This window comes from Myotis lucifugus, unplaced genomic scaffold, assembly GCF_000147115.1.
Source record: "Myotis lucifugus unplaced genomic scaffold, Myoluc2.0 scaffold_0, whole genome shotgun sequence".
Taxonomy (NCBI): Eukaryota; Metazoa; Chordata; class Mammalia; order Chiroptera; family Vespertilionidae; genus Myotis; species Myotis lucifugus.
In genome coordinates this window covers 4,873,652-4,887,508 of record NW_005871048.1, presented here as the reverse complement: position 1 = coordinate 4,887,508, position 13,857 = coordinate 4,873,652, and the positions used below count along the sequence as shown (strand labels likewise).

The 13,857-nt window shown below is 40.3% G+C and overlaps 1 protein-coding gene across 2 annotated transcripts in view; it reads right to left on the bottom strand.

Moving 5' to 3' along the window:
• ZNF608 (zinc finger protein 608) overlaps window positions 1-2,280 on the bottom strand; it is a 107,459-nt gene extending 105,179 nt beyond the window's left edge. For both annotated transcript variants that reach the window (XM_006081084.3, XM_006081086.3), the window contains exon 1: window positions 2,089-2,280. Coding sequence is in view for 1 of the 2 variants with exons in the window: in XM_006081086.3 (XP_006081148.1) it covers window positions 2,089-2,130 (42 nt within the window). In the remaining variant the exon portion in view is untranslated. The remainder of the gene's footprint in view (window positions 1-2,088) is intronic.
• Between the last annotated feature and the right edge of the window lie 11,577 nt (window positions 2,281-13,857).

The window sequence follows — 13,857 nt, the reverse complement described above, 5'->3', positions numbered from 1 at the left end:
TGTTCACATTCATAACAGAAGCACCAAAGGTTTTTTTTTTCCTCTTAACAAGCATCGAGAATAATTGTGTTTTTTTAAAAAAAGAGAAAGTTTAGAGAAAAAAAGTTTTCCCAACTTCTCATTCCGCCTTCAGTTCCAGACTTCAGAGTCACCGTGATCAGTAAGTAATGATCCCATGTAGCAAACCTACAGGCGCCCGCTAGTAACAAGACAGAATGTGCTAACATCGGGATAAATTAGTGAAAGGGAAGAAAGAAGAAGAAGAAAGGACTGAAAATCTGGGCTGGATTCAGCCTGTTAGTCGGGAAGTGGCATTTTTCCGCCCGTCCTGACAGATTTGATTTCTTGAACTAACTTAAGAGGAAAGGAGGGGGAAAGAAGAGGGGGAGCAGGAGGAGGAGGAAGAAAGGATGGGATGAGTCGCGGAGCCAGAGGAGAAAAAGGAAGGTGTGGAGGGGGAGGGGAGCAGAGGGTTCAGCGAGCTGATGAGCCAGTTATAACAGCTCTCGCTCCGGGCGGGGGGCGTAGGGGTGGGGAAGGGAAAATAACGGCGTTTAAAATTGGTTCAGCCTTCGAAACCTAAAGGATGTGATGTTTTCCTGTTTTATGTTGTTTTAAGAAAAAGGAACCGAGTTCCTAGTATAGTCCCCGCGGGGGAAAAATCCGCTGTCGCTCAAGCCAATCAGTCAGGCGGTAATTCGATAATTAGAGTAAAAAAAAGATTTTTTTTTTCAAGCGACCTTCTCCAGGACAGTGTTCCCCATTTATAGTCACAGCAAACGGTGCGTCTCCCTTTTATTTATTTTTCTCTTCTCCTCCTCTTTCGCCCACCCCCTCCTGTGTTTAGTCAGATGGCCCGGGAGCTTGGCTTAGTATTTTTAATTAGCTGGCGTTTGGAAGCTAAAAGCAGTAATGAATTGTTGATGGATTGGAAGTGGAGAGTCGCTTTGCTGGAAATGTCGGGGCTGGGAGAGGGGGATGGGCGAGTTAGCAACAACCAACCATCTAAAAGGAGCGATTTTGTTACAGTGCAAGCCTTTCACATCACGTGAGGATCAAGGGCTCAATTGGTTGTCGTGAGAACAAAAATGGTGACAAGCGTATCAAGAAAATACTGATCTGCTCTTTAAAAAAAAGCTGAAGGTCTCTCCCCTCCCTCCCCCTGCACACACTCTCCCCACCGCCGCCTACCCACCCACCCCCTGCAGTGGGCGCAGCTACAAGTTATGAATGTGAAACATTTCTCGCAGATCTAGGCTCTCGGAAGTTCGGAAGGAGTGAAATGTAATGAGCACGAGAGCAAAGCAGATGTTTTAAAGAAACACCTTATAAACCTTTCCTCAACTTATCTCCAATTTGTAGGCTTTCCCAAGGGGCCAGGGATAGGGACGCCTGGGCGAGGGAGGGAGGCACCTCGACGCTACTTTGGTTTTAGGGAACCCCCTCCTGTCTTAAACAAAGAAAAATATTTTGCTAGCTCCAAGCCAGATCCTGTAATAAACACACCATTGTTACTATTTGTGGGTTTGTTTGGGTTGGGTGGGGCTTTTTTTTTTCTTTCCTTAATGGTGTTTTGCTGCTTGCTTTTTTTTAAGGAGGAGGAAAATGGTCATTATAACCATTACATGTAATGGGTGACTATGCCCTTGTTTAATATTAAATTATTGGGCACTAGGATGTGACAGGAGACTGAAATCGTCTTGTTTTGCCCTTGCCCCCATTTTCCTGGCTCGGTTTGGAAGGTCTTGCCCAGCGAGGCTCGGAGAGGGAGGGGTGGAGGTGAGCCCCAGAATGGACATTGCAGATCAGGATATGTAACTGTGTCACTTTAATTCTCCTTGGGTTACAGCCCAAAAGGTAATTTACTCTAAGTTACCCCGAGTGCCCAGTCAAGCTTAATTTGTGTGAAGAAGTTACAAATGCTTCACCCTCCACTGGCTAAAATTCACCCTTCTTGGGTTGTTGTTCTCAATGCAAAAACCAAACCCTGTAACTAGTTCCTCATTTCAATGCATAAAACTCGAACATTCCCCTGCATGAAGTCCCCGCTAAGTGCTATATAGAGACACACCACGCAACCGTACTTACGGTCTGTATTGGATCGAGTTGACCTTTTCCTTCTAACTGCATTGAATGTATTTGGTTGCAGCCGCTTTATTTTGGAAATTATAATCTCTTCAACAAATTTATTATTAAAGAAGATGGACCAGCAAATGTCACAGACTGTCCTGTGTATTTTTTATCAAAGCAAAAATTAAAAGAAAAAAAAAGAAAAGAAAAATCCCCCTGGTGCACACGCACAAGCTTGTTCTGCAACACTGAAATCAGGACTGAAACACAACACACACAGGGGGAGTGGAGCAAAAGGAGCTCTCAGCCTCTATACCTGAAAGGGACTTTTCTTTGTTCCCATTGCCCTTTCGCTCTGGGCCAATCAGAGAGCAGCTTTTATGAAACTGGGCGCTCTCATTGGCTAGCTGCTTTCTCTTGGCTACTGTAGGGGGTTGAGAAATACACACGTATAAAACACACACTGGGAGCGGGTGGGGGTGCGGTGGGGGGTGGTTGTGGAGACAAAGCGTTTTATTTTCCAACCAGATTGGGGTAGAGGAGCCTCCTGCAGTAAGAAGGGGGGGAAATGGGGCGCCCATTTCAATTACTACATCATTCACCTAAAACACTTACTTATTAAAACAATTCTCAAACAGGCTGCGAGGGGAGGATGTCGGTAAATACGAGTTTGATTGTGTTATCTTGTGGGAAATAATGTATGTGATCTCTCGGTGGCGGAGAAAGCCAAATGAGCCACCGGCGCGGCGCGGGGAGCGGGGGTGGGGGGCGGTGCTGGCTGTGTGGCAGTGGCTGCAGGCGTCCTGTTGGCTTCCCTTCCTTGTAGCAAGGGCTCGGCAGCGCGTACTCCCGAGACTGATTTTCAGTATAGCAGCTCTGGCTTTCAACCCTCCCCCACCACTTGCCCTTCTTCCATCCCCCCCCTCCCCCCGCTCTGTCTCTCTTTTTTACTCGCTGATTAAATAAGAAAAATCGATCTGGGGGTAAAGGCGGTGGTGGGGAAACAAGTAACCCTTTTGTTTCCAGTCTTCGGGTCCAGCAGCACTGACGTGCGAGCGCTGGCAACCATTTAACCAACACTAAGTGAATGGTTCTTCCCTGGAATTAGTAACAAATCTTTCCCACCTGGCCCTAGGTGGCTCCAAAAAAATGCAAAATAAAATAAGATCCCAGCCAACCACATTCACACCTCAGGCCAGCCTCATTTTTTTTTTTTAAATCTATCTGTGGGAGATAAAATATACTGGGAAGATTAACCCATTAAACAGTGCTAGTCAGCATTTTTAAACCCACGGATTGTCAGAGTTACCCTTCCCCCCAATCTTTAACCTTTCCCTGGGAAGGGGTGTGGGGGTGGGGGTGTCAAAGTCCTCTGAGCTACAGAGGACAACCCATCAAGAATACAGAAATATTTTAGAATGTATTGTGGGACAAATGCCAGCAACCAAGTTAATAGGACTCTGAGGTCACTGGATAAGAGAGGTTAATATGAAATAAGTCCAGTATTATACTGTAACAGGTGATATACTTAAGCTAATGTATTTGTATATATTAAGCCTTTAGAGCATTTTTATTTTTACATTTTTATTGCTATTTTCCAGTACTTTAAGGAGCTATAATATGGAAAGTCTAAAGTCCAGAGGTGAACTGAATTTAATCGAAAGCATCATGATCCCAAGTATTAAATATCTAGTGCTACTGGGATTGTAATTTCCACCTCACAATTGCAATTTAAGATTGTCTCAACTGATCTGAATGGACATATAAAGTGAATTACTGCTAGCAGAAGATCCTTATGACATAAATATTCAGGGATAACTTCATGGATCAATAAAAATATTTGTCACGTGTTTTAAGTACTGTCTATTTACTCATTTTTTTAGTTTTCAGTATATTTAGCTCATACGAAACTATTTGTTACTATGTTTCCCACCTAGGGCCAGGTGGGAAAGATTTGTTACTAATTCCAATTACTTGTTTCACAATCCAAGATGAACTAGATTTGATGCTGCAAACAGTAATAAAGAGCCGTGTCCACCCTTTTCTAAGGTATATTAACTAGAGAAATGCAATCCATAATAGTCCTTAGAACTCCCTAAATAGGTCTGTATTCAAGTCAAAACAAAATAAAATAGGGCAAATTAGATATTTGATGTCCACTTACCCTCTGTTTTAGTTTTGGTATTTTTATATTTTTTAATGTACAGCTTTTACAATCTGTGCATGTCCCATTGACAATAATACAGCACCATATGGTGATTTCTAACTTTTCTTCTTTTAGAAGAGGGCTTCCTCAATGGACCAGATCACTCTTGGGCACTTTCTGTGTCCCTGGAGCATCATCTGTATTTCAGCCTTTCCAAGTCTGTGACTACCCCATATGTTATGTCAGTTCTGAAAAATCAATGGTTAGCTCTCAAAACAACTGGACTTCAAAAGGCATAGACAATAAGATCTGGTGAAGTTGGAAAAGGGTAAAAGCACTCCTCTATCACACTGCCGTGATAAAAGCAAATCACAGGGCCTGCAGCACAGATTTAGTAAAACTAAAACCAAAGTGTAGGCTTTCTAATACTCAAATAATCTGATCTAACCCTAACTTTAACACCTAGCCCTAAATCTTAAACCTTTCGGATAAACTGGTTAAAGATTGAGGTTTACACCAAGCTCAACCACATATTTAACCCAAACCATTTCCATAAATCAAAGCATTTTCCTTTCATTCCAACATCTCCGCACTCCATTTGCACCCGCCTCTACCTCCTCCTGCCCTCTTTCTTCCAAGAGACTTGAATAAACCACAGTTGTTATGCTAGCTTTGCATGTGTTTGTTTTGTGTTGTTTGACAAGAGCCAATCAAGAGACATCAGAGGGCTATCAGCTAATTGATGACTGACACTAAGATAATTACCAGCTTAGAAAACTGGAGCCACTCTCTTCACAAAATTGGGAAGTTCAACTATATTTTGAAGAGACAATTTTATGTTTATCTCTTATCACGATAACAGCACACCCGTCTCCCTACTAATATCCACATGCATATATTTGATAATACTAGTGCAGTTTTGTATAATATGTGCACTTTGTAATTTTACCTTTTAGTGAGGTAGAGGGGAGGACCTGTCTGGAAATGAATCTAGGAGGAATGGAGAGCTTGGGAGCATGAGGATAGTGTAGAAGGAGCCGGTAACTGGTGTTATCCCATCTTCAATCACTACTACCACCAGCTCTGCCCCTGCATTTACTGCATTGATTACCAGGTACTCAGAAGGTCCTGGAACAAGATTTTTCCTCGCATTTTAGTGCAGAATTACACAAAGCTGAGGAGGTCCAGGCTTCAAGCAATAATACAGGAAAACTCTGTGGTCTTTTTTTTTTTTTGGTGCCTATTTCCTCTGATTTCTGGTATATTATTAAGGATCAGAAATAATTTCTTGGATTTTTGATTTTTGGAAGGGACTCTATACCTGGTCCTAGCTTTTCTAAATCTATGCCAACATTGACATGAGATTTATTCAAGGTCAAGGCGAAAAAGTAGGAATCAAAGTTATAAAAAAAATAAAACATGTCTGGAAAAGGGCTTAATTTATGGGGAGAGGAACTTAATTTAGACATGATGAGAAACTTTCTGGCTGCTCAATTAGATTGTGAAGAAAAAAATTCTTACCTTTCTAGAGTTGCTTATGAACAGATCTGCCTCCAGGCAGTGGGCAGGTGACCTGCCCTGGTTTCTAGGGGATATAGAATTGGTGATTTATTAAACACCCACACAAACACTAGAAGGTCTTCTTTCCTTTTACCTACAGGTACCATCCTAACTTCCTGTCTCTGAAAGGTCTTTCAGAGAAAACTCTCTCTCTACCTTCTCACTCACGCTTACTGACTCCAATTAAGGTTTCTGTGGAATATTTTTAATAATATCCATCTTTAGACAAGTGTCACCAAAAAAGAGGTGAGCAGTGTTCTTGGTCAAACACGTGACATTTTTGCAGTATCCTGAAACATCACTGGACCGAAATAAAGTGCCACGAAGAAGGTGTGCAATGAAGAGAGAGGACCCTGCATGTGAAAACATTTCCGTTCCTTCCAGGGTGCTGGGGGGTCGTGTTAGAGAAGAGAGACACCCATGAGGTTCACCCTGCCCTGGAGGACTCCCAGACATCCTGATCTACATTTTGTGAATATGTACACTTACATGTACTGTATAACAGAGCTGTGCTAACTTTTCATGTCATTTCTACGTATGTCCGATTGGCTCACCTTCCATTTAAATTCCAAAAAATATAACAAAGGGACCAGACAGCCAAGGGAAGGAAAATAATGACCGCCTTCACAAATCTTCCTAACACGGCTTTACCCAAGCAAATTGAAATGACATAAAGCAACTTTTCCATGCTCTGATTTAAGACGACAGTGAATTTTAATAGTAAAGAACTATAAAGTGAAAGGAGTGCGTCTCCCTCTGCATGTAGGTAGTTCCCCATCTCTGCTCCCAATCCTCAGTCTTAAAATAATCAAGGAGAAGCAGCACATCTTGTCCCTTCCATGCCCTGCAGTTCCAGAGAACCTAGCAAAATACTGCAAACCAGCACATTCTTCTAACGGAAAGCATTTGTATACTTCTCACACCGAGAGAACTGCAATGTAGGTCAGTGTTAAGTGTCTGAAATCTTACCTCCACTTGGCCCAGGCCCTTGTGGTATGCTGTGGGCTACTATATCTGAACCGGTGCCCGAGTAAGGTCTGCGAATCGGTTAGCAAAGTAAGGCAATTTACATCGCCTGTAATGAAACCATTTCTGGACAAGGATTTTTCTTTCATGCCAGTGGAGACCGGGTGCATAAAGAAGATCAAAACACAAGCTACATTTTTTTTAAAACTACTTATTGGAGATTGCTATTGCTGGTTTTATTACAATATGTATTTTACAGATTTAGGTAATAGCCCTGATTTTTCAAATCGACCTCTGTTTAGACATGTTTCACTTTGGGCTGTTTCTTGTCTGCAAAATTACAGTCATTTGCACGTTATTACAGTGAGTAGGAGACAGATTGTATTTAGCGTTGGGTGGGGGAAGGGTTATTATGGGAAGTGATCTGCTACGGTCAGCACATAATTTCAGCCTGAAGAAAATTGCTTCTGAATGGCTGGTCTGTTAGCCAGCCAAGGAATGGTCACTGGCAGAGACTGAGAAATACTTCTGCTTAATCTGCATTATAGAATTATTCTCATTTCCAGAAAGATGGTCTGTGGAAAGAATGGTTGTAAAATAAATTTTAAAACTTGTAGGCAAAAGATTGTCACTGCTCTGTTTGTCTTTAAAACAAGTACAACAAAATACAACCACCAGGCAGGAGTGAGCCCAAAGGCAGCAGCGTACAGACACTATGCTCCACTCTTTCTTCCTTGCCTCCCTTGCTCTGCTCCCCTCTATGACTTAATGACACTGGGGTTTTATATATGTGCAAAAATTTGTGAGAGTAATACAAATGCATTGGTAAATGTATCTGTGGTTTTCATATATAGTATATACACACACACACACACACACACACACACACACACACACACACAGCTATAAGAAAAATTTCCTAATATAGCTTCTTTTGGGAGAAGAGAAGAGTAACAGAACACCCTTAATTGTGAAAGTATCTCATATACTTCTGGCGCTAGAATTTAAGGATTTCCCCACACTTTACAAACTACATTCTATTTGTGTATATTTCACAAAGCCAACAGATTAATAAAGCAAAGTGGTTTATCCCTGTCTAATTTGTAACTTAAATCAAACCCTTATAAATCTCCTAGGAAACCTTAACATATTTGGTTGGAAAAATCAGGCAACTAAAGTTTATTTTAAAGAAAAATAAAGGAGTAGCATTATACTCAGCTCCTTTGGCTGCTGAATATCACTTGTGTTGTGAACAACTGTGCCTCTTTTGTTTTCAAAACAAGCTTTCCTAAAGGATGAATCACTATAATCATTTGGAGAATATGCAATAAACAACAGAAAGCCAGAAAGTTGTTTTGCTATTTTCTCAGCCCAGCATTTCCTCCCCATTTCCTCTCAGCTCAGCTGAGCCTCCAGTCCTTGAGCCAATCATCATTATGGAAATGTGGTTCTTGGCATCCTGATTGGCTGACTCCTGGGCCAGTATGTTAAGGTTTCTACAGCTCAGTGTACAATTCATGCCAGCCTGTTCTGTGACCCTCTTCTTTCAAAATTATTTTTTCATCGCCTTTCTTTTCTCTTTTCCTGCTTTTTCTTCTCTTTTTCCTTCCTCCACCTCCTCTTCTTTCCTTTTGTCTTCTCTTTTTAAGATTTTAAAAATCAGCCAAGAAAGCACCTTGTGTCTTTTTTTTTAAACACCTTTACACATAATGATCACATTGGAGATTGCTAAGAATAGAATTTAATGTATGTGGACATTCCTTCTAAGCATATTTTAATGCTGTTTGTTTATTTGGGTTCTTATGGTGTTTCCTTGGATTTTAATAGAATCTCATTAACATAAGTTAAATGAGTCGATTGCTCCAACGTGTGCTTTAAATTTTATATTCTGAACAGTATCTGTCCTGACCAGAATTTTTCTCTGAGATTTAGAGAAAAATTAGAACATTTTAAATTTAATATTAAAAAGTAGTCATGTCAGACCATTTTTAGAAGCAAAGAAGACAATGTATTTTTCTTTATAATTAAGATGTTACATCCTCTTTATCATTTTAAAAGGTGTTTTAAAATTTTACATCATTATCCTCAAATACTAACACCTGCCTTAAGGATGCACGATTCTTTTAAACTTAGAAAGTGAATAATAATGGGAAATATGATTACCATGTTCCAGAAACTTTTTAAAATTCTTCATGCATATTAATTCATAGGAGCCCCATGAGATGAGTACTATGTCATCAGAGAAAGAAACTGAGATGCAGAAAAGACAATTAGCTTTTTAAGTATCAAAGCTAAGTCCTGGTGGAGCCAAAATTTAATATAGGAAGTCTGGCCTGTGCCTGGATGCTGAACCACTGCACTAGACGGCTCCAGACAACACTTCCACCCGTTTTTTTGAAAATGGAAAAATAGAAACATACCAGTGACTGACAACTTCCCTTCCTAAAAGAATAATGAGTTTAAATGCTTTTCAATCAAAGAAAAGCCTTGTGGCCATTTTTCACCAGAGATCAGTATGCCAACCAGAAGAAGTGGCACCTAAGAATCAGGGTTCTCTCTCTCTCTCTCTCTCTCTCTCTCTCTCTCTCTCTCTCTCTCTCTCTCTCTCATTTATCTCCACCCAAGGATATTTTCTCCATTTTTTAAATTTTAATTTTCTAAAATATATTTTTATTGATTTCAGAGAGAGGGAGAGACAGAGACAGAGAGAGAGAGAGAGAAATATCAATGATGAGAGAGAATCATTGACTGGTTGCCTCCTGCATGATCTCCACTGGGGATGGAGCCTGCAACCCAGGCATGTGCCCAGATGAGACATTGAACCATGACCTCCTGGTTCATAGGTGGATGCTCAACCACTGAGCCACGCAGGCCAGGCTCCACTGATTTTTAGAGAGAGTAGAAGGGAGTGGAAGAGACTGAGAGTGAGAAACATCCATGTGAGAGAGACACATCGATTGGTTACCTCCCACACGTGCTCCCACCAGGACTGGGAATCAAGCCTGCAACTGAGGGGTGTGCCTTTGACCAGATCGAACCTGGGATCCTTCAGTTACGGCTGATGCTCTAACCACAGAGCCAAACCGGCTAGGACAGGATTTTTTAAAAAAACAGTTTTTGTTATTACTCAACTGGAAATTTTTAATCATTAAAAAAATAAACATAATAGGTTGCAGAGGGAGGTTAAAAATGACATAAGACTGGTCATTGTTGACAATGGTGGTGTGTACACTGGGATCATATTATTCTTTATGTAACACACACATATATTTGGAAATTTCTATATTAAAAATTGAAAGAAAAAAGCTATTAGGCTCAGATAAGGAAGGAGCTGTTCAGAAACATAGTTTATCCTTTGACTTTGAAACATTTTTGGCATCAGTCCAATAGAGTAAAATAGTCTCTACTGGCATTGTTATTCATACGAACAGCAGCAGATTATACTTGCTTCTGACCATTTGCTTACTCTGGTTTTTATTTGTTTATTTGTTTTAGTTCAAATTCACTTGCTAGGCCATATATGGTGAAAATCTGTAATGTTCTATATATATTTTCAACATGCACTTAGGAGACTCAATTGGACACTTAATAACTTTCTTATATAAACTATATTTCAATCAAGAAGGAAAAAATCTCATGTAGAAATATATTCATTAGAAATTAAGGAAAGAAGATTCAATACTATGTTACAGATATATTACACACTGGAAGAAAAGAAAATATTTGGTAACTTAGATTTCTTCAGTGCATGCTTTCTGTCTTATTCAAAGAAAGCGTTGTAGAAATGAAACCAACAGTTCAACACAGAATTAAATTTTTATATAAAACTAGAGGCCTGATGCATGACATTCGTGCAAGGGGCTCAGTCCTCGCAGCCCTGGCCGACCCTCACAGCCCCGGCCGGCCCTCGCAGCCCTGGTTTCATCCGGAATGTCATCCGGTCGTCGTCCGGAATGTCATATGGATGGTCATTCAGCTGTTTGGTCTAATTAGCATATTAGCTCTTTATTATATAGGATAGCAACATTATATAATATAAGCAACATTGAACAGAATTAAACTAACTGAAGAGAAAAAATGTTTAATCTTTTCACAAAGAAGGCTATGTCATGGAGATTAAAAAGAGCATTGAAAATGATGAAATCATGGTAATAATTACTATTCTTAACAAATAGGATATAATTTTGTGAAATAATGAGATTATAACACAAGGAGTCACTGATAAAACTGTTATAGCAGAAAATGGATAAATCATTAAATATAATGAGATTTAACTATCATGGTGAGAGAAATGATATGTAATTAGAAAAATGAATAGAATATAAAAAGAAAGCAATGTTTCTATCCATGGTTCCACATTACTAAACGTCTAGTGATAAAAAAGGAAAGTTTTTCTAAATCTATTAATAAATTATGAACACAATTATCATCTATAATAATAAAAGTGTAATATGCAAATCAATTGAATGGCCGCACAGTGGAATGACTGTCCGGACGACCATGCTATGACACCCACTGGTGCTAGGCCAGCCAAGGTCGGTGCAATGAGATTGGTCACCCCGTAGAGGGAGGCCCAGACCACCGGCTGGCAGGGTGATCAATCGGGGGGCTCCATGATTGCCTGCCCCAAGGAAGGAGGCCCAGGCTACCCAGCGGCGGTGCTGTGGCAGGTGGGTGGGGCCTCCCTATGCGAGGGTGATCCATCACGGAGCCCCGTGATCCATCAACCCAAAGAGGAAGGACCAGGCTACCCAGCGGTGGTACTGCGGTGGTACTCCCTCTATGGGGGTGATCCATCATGGAGCCCCAGCTGGGTGGGCGGGGCCTCCCTCTGCAGGGGCGATCAATTACAGGGCTCCTGGACTGCAAGAGGGCACAGGCCAGGCTGAAGGACCCCCCCCCCCAGTGCACAAATTTCATGCACCAGGCCTCTAGTTAATTATAATAACAATAGTCCTCTAAACCCAAACTCCTGACCTATCAACCTTTCATTTTATTTAACAAACACCCATATAGCACTTACTCTGTGAAAGTTACTATGCTAAGCATTTTACAAATATTAACTCATTTCCTGTGTTTAAGTTTGAGGTATTCATTCAACAAACTTCTATTGTGTTTACATGTTCACAGAAGATGCAAAAAGGAATAAGACTTCATCTCTGCTCTTGAGATGCTTCAAGTTCTATGATTGACATAAGACACTTGCCAAACTCCAGTAGGGTTTGATTTATGGTAATAAATACAAAAAGCATTACTTTGGGGAAGAAGAACAGCTAACTTTATCTAAGGAATCCATATAGGCTCTATACTGATTGTTGTGCCACATTAGGACGAAGATGCAAGGAAGGTCATGCCAAGCAGAGAAAACACAATGAACACAGGTGTAGAGGCAAAGAAGAATAGGATAGCAGTGTAGTCCAGGTTAGCTAGATCACAGGGAGCCTGGAGGGGAGGAATGGAGGTCAGACTGAGGTAGAAGTTTTATTGTAGATAGGGCCATTATAAACCCTCACAAAGGTGTTTGGTGAGGGAACAATGGAAGCTGACTTCCAGCTCATGCTCTGCTCACCAAGCTATGTGCCCTGGCTCTTTGCTGGATCAGCCTAAGGAAGGGTAGGCTTTTATCATGTATAAAAGGGGACACTCAGCCAGACTGGATTGAAGGAATGCCTTTATCTCCTATAACGAGGAGTTTGAGTTTATCACAAGGCAATGAGTGGACTGTCTCTACTAGGACTATGGGAAACTCTTGAATCTCTTATAAGTTAATTTACAATCATGTATATGTCAGGAAAGGTCCAGGAAGTAGTAAATGAATTATATCATCCATGCCTGTCTGAGTTCTTGGTAATTGTAATGCTCAAACATATTTGTAAAATTAATGAACTTATATTAAACCTCTATATGAGAGAATAGTTGAAAGGATTTCCCAAAAATGTAGGGGACAATAATGGTTAATGAACAGCTCAAAGTGTACTGAGATAATATTCAAGCCAACAAGTATATCAAGTGGAAAAACAATAACAATAAACATGGAATAAACCAACTCTGAACTTAGAAACCTTCAACTAGAAAGTAAAAATTCTACAAGAATAGTCTACAGCCAAATTAAACTAACCAGAGCAGGAAGAGGTCTTTATGAATGAAAACCTGTTGAGAGATAGGTTTTTATGAACAAAAACTTGTTGATTGAAGCAACAGTTAATGTCAACAAATAGAACATAGGGTCAAAAATTGGATCCCTGGGGAACAACAACATCTAAGTTTGGAGCAGAAAATATAACTGCTTGAATGATGAATGAGTGAGCAGAAAGATTAAAGAACAAACACAAAAACTCATCTAGGTAAGGGGTACCTCTGAGAAGGAGAGAGCGATCAACAATTCCAATTACATCAGGGAAATCAAGTAAGTTTAGGACTCAACGCTTCCATTAGTTTTTATTTAGTGGAGGACTTAATGATCATAAAATGGTAGCAAAAAACAATGGGTTCAGAACTTAAATATAGGGAAGCAAATCGTTAAAATGAGGCTTATTCTTTTTAGAAGCTTGTTGTTGAAAGGAGATAGAGAAAGGTATTTTGAAGAAAGTCTTGGAGAATTTTGTCTTTGTTTTGTATTTTTCTAATGTGAAACTGCTTTCAACATATATTTTGAGAGAAAGGTAGAGAGAGTAGTTGAAATTTTAGAGATCAATTGATGAACAAGGATCCTAGCTGAGAATATTTATTGGGGAAGGGAAGACCATTGGGTTGTGACTACAGTGACACCATTCAGTCATCACTAGCTTAGGGAATTCACACTGGAGGGAGTAAGTGGAGGCTTAGGAAGCCACTTCAGCAAGGTGACTGCCCCTCAGGCAGCAGTAGCCCCAGGACATCAGCCAATGATGGCGAACCTTTTGAGCTCCTCATGTCAGCATTTTGAAAAACCCTATCTTAACTCTGGTGCCGTGTCACATATAGAAATTTTTTGATATTTGCAACCATAGTAAAACAAAGACTTATATTTTTGATATTTATTTTATATATTTAAATGCCATTTAACAAAGAAAAATCAACCAAAGAAATGAGTTCGAGTGTCACCTCTGACAAGCGTGTCATAGGTTCACCATCAC